The sequence below is a fragment of the Notolabrus celidotus genome, chromosome 11 (assembly GCF_009762535.1).
Source record: "Notolabrus celidotus isolate fNotCel1 chromosome 11, fNotCel1.pri, whole genome shotgun sequence".
In the NCBI taxonomy this organism is placed as follows: domain Eukaryota; kingdom Metazoa; phylum Chordata; class Actinopteri; order Labriformes; family Labridae; genus Notolabrus; species Notolabrus celidotus.
This window is the reverse complement of record NC_048282.1, coordinates 30,309,045-30,327,244: the sequence shown is the minus strand read 5'-3', so window position 1 is coordinate 30,327,244 and position 18,200 is coordinate 30,309,045. Positions and strand designations below refer to the sequence as shown.

General features: G+C 40.6%; 1 protein-coding gene across 1 annotated transcript in view; it reads right to left on the bottom strand.

Moving 5' to 3' along the window:
• spats2 (spermatogenesis associated serine rich 2) overlaps positions 1 to 17,861 on the bottom strand; it is a 29,054-nt gene extending 11,193 nt beyond the window's left edge. Inside the window, exons 1-9 of the mRNA XM_034695594.1 lie at positions 17,744 to 17,861; positions 13,169 to 13,467; positions 12,084 to 12,163; positions 8,860 to 8,968; positions 8,275 to 8,324; positions 7,814 to 8,036; positions 7,316 to 7,492; positions 7,039 to 7,174; positions 209 to 267 (exon numbers count right to left, since the gene is read on the bottom strand). Coding sequence (XP_034551485.1) covers positions 209 to 267; positions 7,039 to 7,174; positions 7,316 to 7,492; positions 7,814 to 8,036; positions 8,275 to 8,324; positions 8,860 to 8,968; positions 12,084 to 12,163; positions 13,169 to 13,193 — 859 coding nt within the window. The 5' untranslated portion in view covers positions 13,194 to 13,467; positions 17,744 to 17,861. The remainder of the gene's footprint in view (positions 1 to 208; positions 268 to 7,038; positions 7,175 to 7,315; positions 7,493 to 7,813; positions 8,037 to 8,274; positions 8,325 to 8,859; positions 8,969 to 12,083; positions 12,164 to 13,168; positions 13,468 to 17,743) is intronic.
• Positions 17,862 to 18,200: the final 339 nt, after the last annotated feature.

Sequence of the window (18,200 nt, the reverse complement as noted above, 5' to 3'; positions counted from 1 at the left end):
TCCTCAGGGCACTGCTGCATTTTTTGAAGAAACTGGGGCTTGCTACTCTCCAGAAATCTCTTTCACTACCTCTCCGGAAGTGATTTAGGTCAGAAGCCCTGGAGTCAGGTGATCATGTTATGTGAAGGATACTAACAGCTCTCGGTGCTATGTTACAGGAAGGGTTTCTTTTAGTTCACTCGACAAACTTGAAAATACTGGTACTTACAGGATTCTGCTTTCACTTTGTCCATTTCCCTGAGTAGGGTCACTTCTCTGTCCATTAAACTGTAAAAAAAGGAAGAGAGAGAGAGAGAGTCATCTTTCTTTGCTCACTCCAAGATAACAGATTTTGTGAACGCTGACTTTGCACTCAGATTAAGAATCAATTCCAATAACATTAGGAAAAGACGTGGGTGCACATTTTGGAGGCAGAAAAACAGCAGTCACTGAATGACATCGCAAAACAGAGAGATGAACACAAACAGTGCAGCAGGAACAAGAGTGAGGACTTTACAGAGAGGTTTTATAGTTTGTTATATTAGCAGTGACACAGCAGATGACCCTGAAGAGTCATTATGACACAGATCATAACCATCAGTGTGTTACTGTTATTATATCACAGTTTAATTTCTCAAACAACAAGGCTAAACTATAGTTTAAATCACTGAAAGAAGAAACATCCCACTCCATGAGTGGTGAGTAATTGTACGTCTGTACTCTGTGGGGTTATTGAAACCAGTAGCACCATGGAGCAGTGTTTCAACTCCACAGTTTGAGATCCTGACATGCAAAGAAGCACTTACAGTAAAGTCAAATAAATCCATCCAGCAAACGTGAACACTTATGACCCAGACCTTGTTTGCTATATTTGACAGTTTTGTCAAAAGATTTAAGTCAAACCAAACGGTTGTGTGGCTATCTACCAGTGTATGAAACTCAGTTCTTGTGTTTGACACAAAGACTGTATAAAATATGGACGTACTATCCGTGACGTCACCCATGTGTTTCTGAAGCGCTGTTTTGAGGCCAAGCGCTCGACAGCAGCCATATTAATGCTGTCGAGTGATCGTGATGTAAAGAGGCGAGCTTTGAGCCTCCTAGCCAACAGCTACAGTGTTCCCGCCTGTCAATGAAGTCAGCTGTGCCTCTCATTGGAAGATTCGGAATCTCAATATCTTCGAAAGTGCTGTGTTAGAAAAAAATTTCACCCCCTGTGCAGTGTGTATCGATCAAAAAATGAGCTATCCAGACTACACTCGTCTTTTGTACCAGGCTGTAAACATGTTTATTTCTGCTGTAAAGATCCGCTTTCTTGAATTGGTGTGTATGTGGTTTCTGGTACTTCTAGCACCTTTAAACCAGACGGGTGTTTTAAGGTAAAATAGGTCACTGATATTTTTTCTCTTTGGCTCTTTTGTCCTCTTCTCTAGAGAGCTACCATCATCCCTTCTTCAGTGTACAATCAAGTAGAAACAAACACATTGAATGCCGTTGAAGAACCTTAAAAATGTGGAGGTATTTATTGCATCAAGACTGCATCCTGAGGGAGGGTATGACAGGCTTTAGCCACGCCCCAGAGGGTGGCCGTGGATAAAGTCATATTCTGGTTATTTTACAGCTCTTAGGATTGTTATCCAGAATAAAAAAAAACACTGTTATGGATGCTGGCAGGCAATTCTACAAAACTTTGGCTGTCCCATGGTTTTTAAAAAATGCCAAGAATTCATTTGTGCTAGAGGCTTTAAAACCAACTCTTCCTTTCATCTGGAGATTTATGGGCCAAAGCATCTCGTAGTACCGCAACCAGAAAACAGCAGCTTTCAGGCTTTGGATATTTCTCTGGTCCTTATGTGCCCATGTTTTGTTTGACTGTGCAGCTCGACTGTGGACGTACTCAGAGGTTTGTGTTGTAAGATCGGCTGCTCATGAAGCACTGACAAACTTTTTCAGGCGTTTTAAGACTTCCATAGAGTTTGGCCTTAAGCGCATGTGGACTTGAATCCTTTTCTGGCCATGCAGGGTTGATAGCAGGTTTGTAAGGCACAACACATATGAATGAATTTACCTAGGCAACTCTTTCAGACTCTGTTTGTAAAAACAGGATCCCGCCTCTACGCTGTGTTCTCAGGGACTTTGTATGAACACTTCTCCCTTAAGACCTTTGGATGATGCATCATTCAACCTTCTTCAAGCATGCTGAGCTCCTAACCCTCAAGATCCCTCTTTCTACATCCAGTGTGACATTAAATAGTATCTGAACCACGAATACACACAGCTTGAGGATTATTACACCGTATGATTGACAGCTGGACGACAGCCACTTGTATGAATAAGGCTACACCCATGATGACAAACATTGAATCATTATCGAACATCGTCTATGTCGGATTTAAGATTCTTCACATACTCAAAGATGGATTTCTTTTAGATAGATCTAATTGGATTTTTTAAATTCCATGTAAGAAGTTTAACGTATGTTTTTCAGTAGTCAACACATTTCTTCCTTTACTTAAAAAAAATGTTTCCAAATTATGTCTGTGAAGGTTCTCAGTCATCCAGGTCATGGCAACTGGACTGGTAGAAATTCTTGAAGACGTTTCACCTCTCCTCCAAAAGGCTTCTTCAGTTCTGGCCAGACTGTGGAAGAGCTAGAAAAGTTGTTAGAGGCTTGTATTTTCGAGCTCTTCCCCGGTCTGGTCAGAACTGAAGAAGCCTTTTGGAGGAGAGGTGAAATGTCTTCAAGAATTTCTACCAGTCCAGTTGCCTTACGGATCAAGCTTTGGATTTCCAAATTATCATACTTCTGTTCTGGTGATACAAAAAAAGCCAATTACACATTTTTAAGGATGAAATCAAACAAATATTATCTTATTAACGGTCTACATAAATGCTCACGGAAGTGTTGTCAGAGCCTCTCGCACAGAGAAAGGTGTTGAACACTTAATCCCATTCAAACAGATTAATCTGTCTCATGTCTGTGTTATAATCCCAAAGTGCTCCGCTTGCACCATCCGGTGCAGAAGCATCTGGGAGTGGTGGTTGACTGATTCATGATGTCAACTCGACGCGTAACAAGAAGGAAACGTTCCACCCTTAAAGTTGCTGATAGCTGCAGCTTACCTTTGATATTTACAGTAACGGTCGTTTGTCAAAGACCGACCTATGGAGCAGAGGAAGCTAAGATGAAGAGGTGATGAAACAGTCGCTGACTGACACTGTATGTTTCTCATAATCAAAGATTGACTGCTAATCTCTCTCTGGACACAAGTTAGTTAAAATAAATAGCAAACTGCAGCATCCACCTGTCCCTCGTCCAGGGTTTACAGGGGCCTGCATCATTTTATGACCTAACGTAGGATTTATGTATGTACATATGCACGTGTCTATGTGCATGCGTATGTATATTCCCATATATATATATATATATATATCTGTATATATGTGTATACATATTTCTTATGTATTTGTATGTATGTACATATGGATATGTTTTATATTTATATACTCCATATTTTATACTAGCTCCTTAAAGGAATTCTGCTGGTAATCACCAGGAAGAAGAATCCCAAGCGCTCTCTCTGTTCTTGTCTAAAAATGTTGTATTGTCTGTTTGTCTGTGAAGCCGAAGGCAATTTCCCACATTGTGGACAAATAAAAGTTCTAATCTAATCTAATCTAATTTAATCTAATCTAATCTAATCTAATGAATGAATTAAAACCAAGGATGTGACTGTGAAGGTTACATCGTCTACAGGTCAGTGTCACCAAGATAATAGAGGTTTTGAGGAGCACTTTGAAAGCACTCACATCCTGCTTCAATGTATTCAATGTATTGAAGCAGGTGGTGTAGATAATGTCCATTCATCCATCCAATATTCATACAGCTGATCCCATTCAGGGACATTGGAGAGCTGGAGCAGCGGTGATTGGGCGGGAGGCGGGGGACACCCTGGACAGGATCTACGTTTTTTTTTTTATAAGTTTACATTTGGTCTTATTGGTTCCTTCATTTAAAGGATAGGACACCAGACCGAGTAGAAAACTGGGAAGAGAGTGGGGAATGACAAATGGCAGAGAACCGAAATCCAACCTGGCCGCCCACTTTAAGGACTATAACATCTGTACATGTGGCGTAAGACTTCACCACGAAGCCAAATCAGCATCTTGCCAGAATGTATCTTTCTTTCCCTAAATGTGGGTGTTTGTATGATGGTCCTCCCTGTTGTCATGCAGGGAAAAACATTGGCATCTTCTTATTTATAAATGCATCCTAGGACTACTTCCCTCTTACCTCCTCCCATATATTGCACAAAAGAACTCAGGAAGTCATAATCTTTGATCACAGGATCTTTTAATATTATCTGTTCCGAGGGTCAGGACTGAACTTGGGAAAAAGGCCTTCGGGTTTGCTGCTCCCTCGACCTGGAATGCCTTACAAAAGGATCTAAAACTGTCTGACATGATATCTTTGAATGCTTTTAGGGGTGCATCTGCTATTTGTATTTATGTCTATTGTAATATTGTAACTGTGCTGCTGCCTATCTTGGCCAGGACTCTCTTGGAAAAGAGATTTTTAATCTCAATGAGCATTTCCTGGTTAAATAAAGGTTATACTGATGATAAATGTGAGCTTTAACTCTTTAACTAAGCTTTTTCAAATGGTTAAATCCTTAAAAATAACCGCCCTTAATGTCTCTCTGAATTTTGATATCCCTGCTGTGCCAATAACCTACAAACTGACCCCAACACTGAGGTTAATACCCTTAATTTCATGTACAGTTACACCTATAATTAACACTCAAACTCCCAAGAGTTCATTCACCTGTGTTGCCAAATGCCATACTGTAATTACAACCTACAACTCCATCCATGGCGTCGCCCTGTACTGTTGACTGCTGCTTCAAATCCTAAACTAGATCTTACTCACAAAGTCAGACTAACATTGGATTGTTTGCTTGGTTGGTTCGAGTTGAATGACTATGTCAACTTCTGAACAGTGGTTACTTAACCTTTCAAACCAGGCACAATTTGATGGTCCTGGGTGAGTTTAATAAACAGGCCTTCACTTCTGATACACGGGGACTCTGATTGCTTTGATGCTGTCTGCTTTCATTTTAATGACCACACTGGGGACGCAGAGAGCTAAAATAACGGTGAGGTCATGTACTGGATATATCTCGCTTGAGATGTTTTTCTGAGTCATGCTGAGTTTTCTAATTTTGTAATTTCTCAAAATGTTCAACAGGAAGATATTTTTTCAGATTGAATTACACTAAAATAATCAATGTAGATGTTTAATATATATTTCATTACATTACACAGTTTTTTTTATAGTATGCAGTACTTTAATCTGCACAAAGTTTAAGGCGATGTAAATGGACATGCCTTATCGCCACATTAAGAGTTTAAGGCAAATCACAATTATTGTTAAATTATCATGAATTGCAATTATTTGAGCCAACCTAATGGTGACAGGAAATGTCAAAAACATCCCGTACAAATCTGCGAGCTTTAAGCCTTAATGTGAATCTGCAGCCTTCTAATCAATCAGCCTGTCCTGCCAACATCCTCACCACTTTCTCCAAAGACCCGTCGATACGGTCATCTCGTCCTGCTGAGTAAACATGCCCTACATTTATTGTGACGGCCAAACAGACTGAACCTAGTTTCCTCTTCGTCTGCTGGTGGTATCCATGAAGTTTGAGATCTAATCAGGGACGAGCAGGTGAACTCTGTCCCCTCCACTGTGCTTGCTTTGAGGTATAAGCAATATGTACAGTACAGCCTGCTGACAGCCTCAAGTCTGTTTAAACACAATGACACATGGAATTATTAAAGTATGTCCTTATTTCTGTTTCCTGGTTTCAAAAGGTGTGAGTCTGAATTACGTCCTGTGTTCATCCTGGTGTTTGATGAGTCTATGACAGTTCGTCACACCTGAGACTGTAAAGCTACTTAAATTACAGCATATGTAACAGTCTGTTTCCTGTTATGCAAAAACGCTGTCACAGTTTCATTGAGTTGGTCAAAGGTGAGAAAAATGCCCTTTGACTGACTGCAGCATAATCTATAAAAACAAATATAATCCTCTGATGGCTTCAGTAAACATGCAACAATCGCATAAACTATAGAACACCAGGAGCTAAATGTCTCTGACACATTCCTGCTCGAGTCTGAATCAGACTTACTGTCACGATTCAGCAAATTAGACAAACTAGGAAGACGTTTCACATGCAACACAGTCCTTGAGGTGTTGCTTCTATCTATTAATATCTATTGACTCTTAAGTAGGAAACACGAGAAAGAATCTTCTTCCTTCCCCTCCATTCACTCATTCATTCATCAGCACTTCTTTTCTATACACTTGTCTCATTCTCTCGGCTGCCTCTCCCTACTTTATGGCCTTCAGGAATCTGATTCTTATACAGGAACTTTTCCAGGAACTAGGAACTCAATGCATTTCCAACACAGGCATCCAAATCCAGGGATATTATTCTACCCTAGCAACAGAATTTGTGTCATATCAGCAGATGTAAACCAGGAAGTCTGATCTTTGTGCTTTGAAACATAAGAGACTAGAAGAATGCATATGACGGCACAGGTTTGTTAAGCTGAAGATGAAATCCAGCAGAATGGAATGCTGCAACCCAGCTCAGTCTGTAGAGCATGCACCCCATGTACAGAGGATGTTGTCCTCAATGCACTCATCACTGGTTCAACTCCCAAAAACGACCATTTGGTGCATGTCAACCCCATTTTATCCTTCCTACATGACCAATCTCTCTTAAGCTGTCCTATCAGTGATTCAATCAGCAATGGTAAGCAAACCCCAAGTCAATTAAAGAAAGTCCTAACCCAGGAGCAAGAGCTGTTACTATCAAGAAGAACCTCCTCACACGGTTCTTGGTCCTCAGGGATTGTTTCTGCAGTGGAAAAGTCCTTCAAAGCGTTTTTTCAATATCTCCCTTTGCAATGCTTCAAATGTTGTAACACCTCTTCAGATTCAACTGAGACGACGACAGGAAGCACTTTCAAATAAAGTAGAAGTTTACCCACCAGCTCTGGAGTTCAGCAAAAGTCTGCTTCATCTTCTTTATCGAGGAATCCATCTCCTCCTTGACCACCATCCTGTATCGAGTCAGTGAGGCGGTGCATCTCTGCAGGTCCTTCACAGAGCGGTCGATGTTTGGAGCTGAGAACACAAAAATGGACATGCCACTTTTTTTAAAGAGAAAGTGCTTTGGAAACAGTTCTTAGTGCAGCATCAATCACTGTGTTCTTACAGGTAAGTATATGCATCTACAGATAATATGGTGTGTTAGAGGTTTCTAACCTAGCTTCTTGACTCCTGATCCTTGATCGTCAGAGGTCAGTGCTAAAGAAGAACTAGATGATTGTGAATTTGAGCCTGGTCGGTGTCGGTTCTTGTTTCCTCTATAACCCTGGTGATTCCTCCCTGCTTGAGGCAAGGCAGGACTCGGGGCACTATCAACACTTTCTGCTTCAGGACCTGCAAGAAGACAGGTTACAACTAATGAATGAAGAGGTCTCGAAACAGACCATCCTTAAATCTGACTAAAAGAGGTAGAGATCAGAAAGAACAGACAGCAGCACAACATTTAGGTGTGCTTTTGTATCTTTGTTAAAAAAAACAACTTAATGTAATTTTGTAATCATCAATTTTGTGATAAATTGTCACATTAAGTCACACCAGAGGCCCTATAAATGCAAATCCCTTGAGTAGTCTAGCTTAACACTCATACTAGACTTTCTCAGTACCGACTGAAGCCCCCCCTCATTTGCCTTCATCATGTTTCACAGCTGTGATTACCAGTGGTTTCAGATGTAGCAGGTTCAGAGTCCAGCTCAGCTGCATCCAGGGAGGCGGAGTCCAACTGTTCACTCAGAGAATCGAGTGACTCTCCGTCCATTACTGATCCGTTGGCATGAAAGCCATTCATCTCATCCTTGGCCTCCTCTGGTGGAGTGGCCTCGGGCGGAGCGGGCTCTGCTGTGGCCTCGGCCTGAGGCTTGGGCTTCTTTTTCTTCTTGGGCTGGACATGAAGAGAGCAGTGTCAAAGCTTTTTGTTCAGGTCCTTTTGTATCAGAGCAGTGAATCAGACCGAATAAAGTACACACAGGGGGGGAGAAATACTTTGATTTAAGCTAAAAATCAAATAAAAGCCTTAACCAATAGTTTGCAAATGATGATGGGCACTTCACTCTTTTATTTATAGATGTCTTAATGCTTACACAACCTGAAGGTATTCAACTTTCAGGTGTTGTTCTCACCTTCTTTTTACCGGTGACATTCCACTCCTTCAGGATCTCGACTGCGCTGCCTGCGGCGTAAAGCAAACAGTGATGACGACAGTACACAGAGACACCTGACTGACTTAGAATCTAGTAAAACCTATCTGTAAATCTGACTGCCCCGAGGCGACGTTTAGATACCGCTAAAAAAGGAACAAAGGAGCGTGACGTGCAGGGACAACCTCCTGCTTCTAAAATTAAACTTGTGAAACTAAAGAGGCATGCAAATACTGCTCAGACTTTTGAATGCAAAGTGTGACATGCACTGGGAAAGAGCGGCTGAGATCAGCAGAACGACCTGAATGAGCAAAATAGTAAACGAACTAGTTAATGCTGTGTATACTGGTGGCCCTATGTGAATACAGGTAGGTGTGTCACTTCATAATAGCATACGTAGTACATGTTTTCTTAATCCTCTCTCTCTTTCCATGTGTCGCGACCATCATTGTCTTAAGCCATAATTATGCTTAAATATGCAGCAGTACTAGTTCTATGGGATATTATGCAGCCACAGGAACGTATTATTCAAAAGCATCACAAGGACAAACAACAACGTCTTCATACCTTCTAAAAAAGCTTGGACGGCCTTGTCCACACTGTTCTCAAAATGCTGTAACACCAGCACAATCTCATTGTTACTTTTGTTGGGGACGACCGCCCTGACAGCACTGATCTGTAAAACAAAGAGAGACACAAACAGGTTTCATCTTAAATTACATCCAAGGTGACTCGACATTTAGAGTACATTCACTGGAACCAGTTCCAACTTTAAGTTAATTCAATTAACATTTGGCTGAAGGGCAGAGCAGAGCACTGAAGTTCTTATTTGCATTCTGCAAATGTGGAAACACAAATTCATTTCAAGGATTGTTTGCTGGTTTCTAAATGTTGTTATCAGTCAGAGTTGGGGGGTAGTGTTAAAATAAAGCCTGATCTTGCTGCAGATTGTCTTTCAGTCTCAGGAGCACAGCTGCAGTGTGTGTGGGTCTTACTACTGTGGCACTGTCATTCATAAGGCAGGTGGTGTCTCTGAAGAGCTACAGGATTTTTCAGCATATGTTTCTATCTCTGCTTGGACTGTATTGCAGTGGAGCAGCAGAACAACACTGAAAGGATTAAAAATGGAATATCAAAATATAAAGTCTAGAGGACATTCAGGACACATTTTACTGCCTTCAGATTAACAAGATGTTCCACTGTATTTAGTCCAGTACACATCTGAAGAAAAGCAGCGCAGTGAGGTCGAGACTACTCGCACGCAGAGCATCCTGTTCCATGCAGGAACAGCCAGCTCAGCTCCAGGAGAAGTGGAGCTGAGCTATCTCAGCCAGTACAGCAAACACTGAAGAATTCATTGACTACATTTGCCATGAATACTGATTGAACATCTACAAACAACCCGTGAAAAATTCTCTTGAAGAGTCTGTAAGCCTTGAAAGCAGTCACAGCACTTCTGCAAATACTATTAACATAGTATGAAGGGTTTTATTGCTGTTTTTTGAGAACCATCCAAAGCACACAGTATTAATATAAAGCAAAGATATGTCAGCGGTCCTGGCACTAATACCTCACTGCTACTGTTGGGTCAGTTAGATCATGATGTGCATGGAGACTGAAACTGTTTTTGATCATTCTACATCAAACAACTATCAGCTGAGAGAAAAAGTCATTAGAAACCAAAACCTAAAGAACGACTATGAATATATTAAGATATAACAGTGATCGCTTGTGCAGCCTCAATCACTATTAAGTACTTGCTTGTAGGTTAATAGCTTTAAAGAGCAGAGAGTCTGAGATGTGGAGTAAACATCTGTTCAGAGAGAGGGACTTCAACCATAGACTGTATAAAATACAAATAATGGATGTAGTATCCATGACATCACCCATCTGTTCCTGAGCGCTATTTTGAAGCCAATCGTCGGCGGCAGCCATATTGGAAATGCTGAACTCAACCAGGCATAGGGTGACGTGAAGAGGTGGAGTTTGAGCCTCCTAGCCAACAGCTATGTGTTCCCGACCGGGAGTCGAGTCAGTCATGTATATCTTCTGAACCGTCGCGTTATAAGAAGAATCACCCCCCGTACAGTGTGTGCCGATAAGAGAAATTAGCTACATAGAACCAAGCCGTTTTTTGAACCAGGCTGTAAACATGTTTATTAATGTTGCAAAGATCTTCTTCTTTGAATTGATGTGTATGTGGTTTCTGGTGTTTCTGCAGCCAGCCTCAAGTGGATTCTCAATGAATTGCGGTTTATAACACTTCTGCATTGGCTTCACAGTTTGAGACCGGAGATTGCCGCTTGGTGTCAACACAATCAATCCCAACCAGATTTCCTCTTAGCCCCCCAACACAGATCGGCATGCGCAGTCATGATAGTGCCGGACTCATAACCAATCGGAGGACGTAGTAGGGGCCGCCCCTTAACAACTCAGGACAGAGGATTGGAGATTAGCTATGATTGGTCCGTCATAACGGGATAGAGGGGAATAATAACATTGCTTGATACAAAGGCGTTGGAAAACGCAGAGATTTTGCAATAGTCTCGCATTACTCCACTTACCGATGAGTACCGATGGGCATTATGACCTTTTCTCCAAACCCAGCAGAAAAAAAGGAACATTTTTTACACCATTCCTACCAACAGCAGCTTTAATGCAGTCAGGTTGACTGAAGTGTAAAGCTATTAAACATCCCAGTGATATATTCAGACTCTTATAAATTGTCATCCATCCAGGCAGGAATAACCACAGCAAGCCTTTTTTTCCCCTTTAGCATTACTATAACAGTTGCTCATGCTCTGAAAACTTGCCCTCTCGTGTTTTCTGTTGCCAAAAAAACAGCCCACTGGGAAACTGCTGTGCAGAGCCCAGAAGTAATGGAACTGACTGTCAACGCTCAGGAACGAATCCGCCAACACAGCGTGGAAATGTTTGACTTCTTGAGCAGATAAAAAGTTCTTGATATTACACATATTCTACACAGATTCGAGGTGTCAAATTTAACCCTTCATATGCATCAGCAGTAGGGTTGCAAAGGGGTGGAATATGCCCGGTACATTTCCATGGGAAGTTAAGCTGAGGAATTTTGGAAATATTTCAAATTGGAAACTTTCAATGGGAATTATTGGACTTGAGGGTTGTTTAATGGAAAGGTATCATATCCAAGCATAAATATTTGTCTTGTTATAAGCAGACATCCATCCAAAATAACACAAATAAAACAGATTTATTTGTAAGTAGAACTTTATCAAGTGTTAAATATTGTATTTAACAATCAATTATTTCATTGAAGAACAAAAACATGAATGTTGAGTTGAATATTACTCATCACCCCGACCCAACCCGTTCAAAAATTAACAACAATGCAACCCCAACAAAGTCCCATTCAAAATGTTAAATGAAAAATCATCTTCCCTCAAGCTTCTCAAGCCTAGCCTCTGCAGGATTGTAGAAGTCATCTATGCATGTGATGGAGGAATGCACAGTGCATGTAGGGGGCGTGGTCTCAATAGCCCTGCAGTAAGCAGTGTGCTATGTGCATGTGATTGAGGAATAGCAGAGATAATCAACTGTACTTGCATGAAATCTGGTTGTTTTAGTCAGGATTATGCTAAAATATATTTTCCCCAACTATACTTAAGTTTCCTATTAAGAGCCAACCTTCAATTTAGTCAATTCCTGGTTTATTCCCATGGAAAGTTTCCAACTTTGAAAATTCCCTGAATTTTGCAACCCTAATCAGCAGGCTCTCAGTGCCAATTATGTGCAGCAGGTTTAATATTCCTTACCTTCTCCTTCATCCTCTCCGCTGTTCCTCCCTGGGACATCACCATCTTAGAGCGAGTGTCGAACACAACCCCAGACGTGTCTGAGAAGAAAAAACAAGACAAAATCTGTACTCCTCTGTCAGTTCAGGGCAGGTTCCTCAATCACATTTGCAAAACCACTGTAGCACATCATTTGCAAAACAAAACACTCCCCAGACATCTGCAGAGAGATTTCCTGGAAAAACGAGACTGCCTCATCTATGCATCAAAAGTCAAATAGCTACAGCAGATTTTAGATTTGGAATCCCATTCATCTTCTCCAGACAAGGCTGACGGCTTGAACAAATCAAACACAGTTTCAACTGATCACACACGTTGAAAATAGATCTGAACGTATTCTGTAGGCTTCATTTGAATTAAAATAACAGCACAACTCTGCAGATTGTACTGTGCTGGGAGAGAGACGAGTTATTCAGACACACAGACACTTCAGCTATCAGCACAAGCAGCAAGGAAGTGAAAAAAATAAAGAGATAAAAATTGATCACATCTGTGCCTGAACGCTCTTAAATCTGCATCTGCTTTAAATGACTAATATCCAGCGACGGCTGGTGAAAGACCGGATGGTGTCTGTTATCAGGCGCAGAATGAAACCAGTCGATCCAAACAACAGCGGGAAGAGAGAAAGGGAGGAAAAAGTGAGGACACTTCCTTTTTAGAATTGATAAACAAAAGCCAACAGCTGAGTATGAAGCAGCAGAGTAAAGTCCAGAGATAATCTACGGCCCTTTAAAGACGAGGGGGAATAAAAAGAAGAAATATGAGGCCCTTGTAAAAGTTGTTTTCTTGAGCATGAAAGTAGGTTAATGTCACAGTAAAGGTCCAGAACACGGCCCTGGATATGATGCAGACTTTGGGTTAAAGGGAAGCCATCTGTTAGATTAACTCACCACTTAAGGACTGGTCTTTAACACATTTATTGTGAAGTAATTCAGAGTAACATTCTTAATTCTAAGGACTAAAATGCATTTATACAAATTATTTACAAGGGAATTAATTTTAATTCCCTTGTTTCTTCATAAGAAGTCGATGAGACAGACACTTACCCTTATGGCTGTTCTTCTTTGCCATGTCGTCACACAGAAGTGTCCGGGAGAGTCTCTGTGTTAACTTCTGCAGACTTTAATAACCCTTCAAATGCGTTTAAGCCGATGTTCAAATAAAGGCTCCTCCTCTTTGTTTGGTGACTTTCTCTTTGAGTTTTTTTTTCCCTTTCAGAAAAGATGCCAGCAAGGCTCTCAACTCTCTGGCAGGAAGATTGGAAGAACGAGGTTCAGATCAGGTCTCCACCATTTAGGCAAAGATTCAGGTTTTCCTCCCGCTTCTCCACCAAGTTCATCCAAATCTGTGAGGGAAGGAAGAAAAAATGTGTTTGAATAACCAGAGACTGAGCGTGGTTTTGACACGATTGAGGATGTAGGAAATCAAACATCTGCATTTTAATGAACTGTGTCCATTCTGTATGATGCAGAATTCACCGCCACCAGATCCGCACTTCTGTTAGATCTGAAAAATATGAATATAAATCAGTGGAAATCTGTTTCCTCTGGCAATAAATTATAAATGAAAAACAGATTTCAGTAAGTTATTGTCTGTCTGGCAGAGCATTCTTGAAAAAAATCTGCAGTTGATATTTTCCTTGGCAGAAACAGCGAGTTGAGTTTGGAGGAGGAAAAGCTAGAAGGAGTAAAAAAGAAGCACATCTTTAAAGAGGGTATTTCCTTTTCCCCCCTCGTTCTCAGCAGGAGGGGCGAGTGATAATAACTTTACGAGAGCTAAGCCGAATATCCACCGTGCCGTCATGGTCTGAGCCCTTCAGATGACTGAGAGTCCAAAAACTCCACTCGCTGACATGGTTTTAATAAGCATGATGGAGAACCCCAGCAAATATTTTGGATTATGCTTCAGCCAAAGTCATGAACGACGGCACAAAAGGAGAGGAGAACTCAGATTAAGATTTCTGAATTTATACTTCTGGACATGGATTAGCTTTTGACTTTCTAAACTGATTGGAAGTTGAATTTCAGCTGCGAATGGATAACAAAGGACGCCTACGAGTAGTCACACAAATAAGAGGACAGATTGGTGGTTTGATTTGACCAAAAATACACAAAAGAAAGCGTGATGATGAATCTCTTTATGCATTTAGAAACTGTTATTTTAAGTGTCAGACAGGCAGTGTTAGAAATAATGCAGGATAAATACTCTAAATTAGAGTTTAGAGGTATTTGTACTCACCTTGAGTCGCTACCTCTCTGACATATCAACACAAATATCTGTGCTAAAACAGGCTTGTTATTTTAAGAATGATTCAGACCTAACTTAAAGGTTAAGAACAGACATCTTCTTGGCGTATCCACCAGCACCTATCAACGCATCTGACTAAGACCACACAAAAACTCAACCGTGGAGAAGAGGCGCCTTGTAAAGGCAGCGTCTGCATCCATCAGGAGGAACTTGAAACAACATGTATGAAAATGAAGCAGCAAGCAAGACTCTCCTCATATGACTGATTTGCACACTGACGTAAAGAGTAGCAAAAAACAGAAGCACATTGAGGACCAAGTCTGATCAGGTTCAGTTGTCTACAAGACGCTGTAGCAGCTTCAGCCACAATCTACTTGTGCAATGTCAAATATTCAGAAGTACTGTCAAGGTGTAAATCCCCAGAGAAGCCCTTTAAATTTACAATGCATTGTTTTACAAGCAGAGAAATACACATGCTGTAAAAGAAAGCCTCAATAAAAGAGAAATCTTGCTGTTTTGTACACTTTGAAGGAGGAGAATGTACCGTCTGAAAGTCTCCAACACAGTCTGAGTTAGTCCTGGAAAAGATGTCATCACCCTGCTGAACAATCAATACTCCTCTGATACCTCCAGCTCTCCAACCTGCTGCCAAAACTCAGTCAGCTTCATTTATGACCTTCTGGTCTTAAAAAGTGTGTCAACCGGACCTGCAGCAATGTGGACTGGTTTTTAATGGCCAGCAGCTGTTTTCCTCCTCTCGGTTTCTTTTTCAGCCTCTTTTCTCTCGAAAGGGAAACCTAAAAGCTGTACAAAGTATCCACACCCTCCTGATTAGGACAGAGGCATGCCACGATCCTGGTTCCACCACACCTACTGCAGACGTCAAACTCACACAAGCACAATCAACAAGTGACACTGCAACAGGGCGCTCACGCAAACACTAGGAGGATGCATTCATGTTTATCAAGAGGGATGGTGCTTGAATCTGCAAGAGAGCCAGGTGTACTTCAGTGACGCAACAAGGGAGAAGTGCAAACTCAGCAGAACTCAAATAAGACAGTCACCTGTCTTTAACAAACCACATACAGCCCAAAAAGCTGCAGGACAATAAGAATATGTTTCATCCCTACAGCAGATTTATTTCTTCTCCTAACAAGGGAACCAGATCCCTCTTAGTTGACCATTTTAGAACAAGGTTCTCCTCTAAATCCAGACCAGAACACAGAACATTTGTATCAGTTTTGACGCTAGTTTATCAGGTACAGATCTGACATTTCATGCAGCACTTCATCTCTTCTGAAGAAGAAGATGTAAACTTACAAGTTTGAGCTAGATCATCCAGCTGGATCTTGTATCATATACCGATTTAAGTTAACTTCTCCAAATTGAAATTAGTCACCTTATCTACACGAAATAACCTCTGTATAAAACTGGAGAGGATTTCCTGAAATCATTGCAGGAAATTCAGAACATTAACTTCAGTGAGAAAAGCTTTATGTCCAAGCCAAAGTCATACTTTAGGAAGCACCAATTTTGAAAATCAAGACAGATACCAACACTGGTGTTTTAACAATTTCACAGATAGCTGATTCTGATGCCAGGGATTTTAAGTAATCTAATGAGATATTAGATGTATCAAATCTGTTTCCTCTTATTAACTGCATGTTGCTGTCACTTCTCAGAGACTGTAATACTTCCCCACTGCCAACAAATGAAAACAAATTCTGAAGTCATAAGCGCACAGCATCGCTTTACCCCTTATCTCATGCTAGAGTCTGATCAACAGGTGACTCCATGGCACAGTATGAAAAAGGAAAGGAAACAGAATCAGCTGTTAAGATAAAACCACCTGCACGACAGCATTAAACTGATGCAGAACTATAGGGACGCATCGGCCACTCAAATCGGTTCAGGCTGAATTATTAGCAAATGGTCGATGTTTGTCAACAGTGTCGATATCTGCTTATACTAACACAATGGTTATAATAATACTACTAATAATAAACTTTATTTAAATAGCACTTTTGTTAACAAGGTTACAAAGTGCTTCACAACAAAAAAGCTGAGAATGAATTAGGGGTGGAGAAATGCTGTCTTATATAAAAATGTTTTTAGTGAGGATTTAAAAGCAGTGCAGGTTGTGGACTGTCTAATTGTCAGTGGCAGGGTGTTCCATAAACTTGGAGCTCTGATTGAAAAGGCTCGGTCACCTTGGTTTGAAGGCAGGATCTTGGCACAACCAGCAGAGATGCATCCACAGACCTGAGGGGCCACCCAGGCACATAGGGGGTTAAAAGGTCTCCTAAATAGTATTATATATGTAATTTTGTATCTGTATAATCCCTAGTTATGATAATTAAGGATTAGTTTTGAGACAGTTTAGGTTAGGTTTCATTTAGTCTCAGTGTGAGTTCTTATCTACTGGTTTTAGTGATAGTTTTGCCTGTTTTGTAATACATGACACAACAGGGCTGGAAATACTAATGTGTAATGAAAACACCAAACCAATTTAGAAAATGTATTTCAATGCAAATGATGAACAACCACAACCAGCCACTAGAGACAAGGCATGAAGCTATGTGTTTGTGTGCTTATCATATCTACATTATGTATGAAATTATTAACAATGAAGAAAATTAAAGAATATTTATAATTAACTTTATTTTAAATATTTGTAAACACAATGTAGTTTGATTTTATATTTTTTTGTAAAGCATAATTTATTTTAATTTTAGTTTATTATGTAAAATATTGCTTAGAGTTTGATTTTCATTATCTATTGCTATAATAACCTTATTAAGAATTTACACTGACCAATCAAATCACACATCCAACTTAGTGCCAGTGTTAGCTCCCTGAACCTCTGCTGTGCGCTGTGAATACATTATGAAACATGACTTGCTTTGAGATGTTAGCTCATACAACTTTTAATCTCAACCTTTCAGCTTCACTTCTTCTTGCACGAGATGCTCTCTGGTTGTATTTATCCAGTATCTGGTTTTTAAAGCAGACCATTGTTGCCCACATTTGGCTGAAATCCGAAGGTTACGTTCACGTTAGTTAGCCTGCTAACATTACCTAATACAACGTTATGTGATTAGCTCTGCAGGATTCCGCCTCACTGACTGGAACAGTTCCCCTTCAGTGTTATTAAACCCCGAAAGCAGCAGTGACGACGATGGGGAGCAGCATGAAGTACTCGGCCCTACCTTCTGGATGGACCTTTGAATGCAGCCTCAGCTAGCTAGCTTTTATTATTCTGTGTTGCAAGGTTAGCTTTCATTTAGCTGCTGAACTGAGCCTCTGTGTTGGTGTTAAAGCGTTAGTTTGAAGAGCAGAGATGAGCTGAAGGAGAACTTATATTAAATACGTACTTAGTGTTGGAGAGAAAACTGCACAGTCGATTCTGGAAACGGGTTACTGCAGCTCCTACCGCCAGCCGTCTTCACTGCCAAGTCGTCTGAAGCTGTGGGCAATATTTTCCTACAGCAGAGTCCTCTAAGGTTGCCAGGTTTGAGTCAAAGAACCCCCTTTTAAGCATGCGCCTCCAAATACTACCCAAATATTTGTTCTGATCAATGGAAGCCCTAATCCGGAACTACTGAAGAGGATTAGGGCCACTGAAAAAAAATAAAATAAAGGTGATATATATATATATATATACATTTTTTTTTTCAAAGTCAGAATTCTGACTTTAAAGCTGTTGTTGGTAGTAATGGTGTAAAAATCATTACTTTTTTCCTGCTGGGTTGGAGAAAAGGTCATAATGCCCATCGGTAAGTGGAGTAATGTGAGACTATTGCGAAATCTCTGTGTTTTCCAACGCCTTTG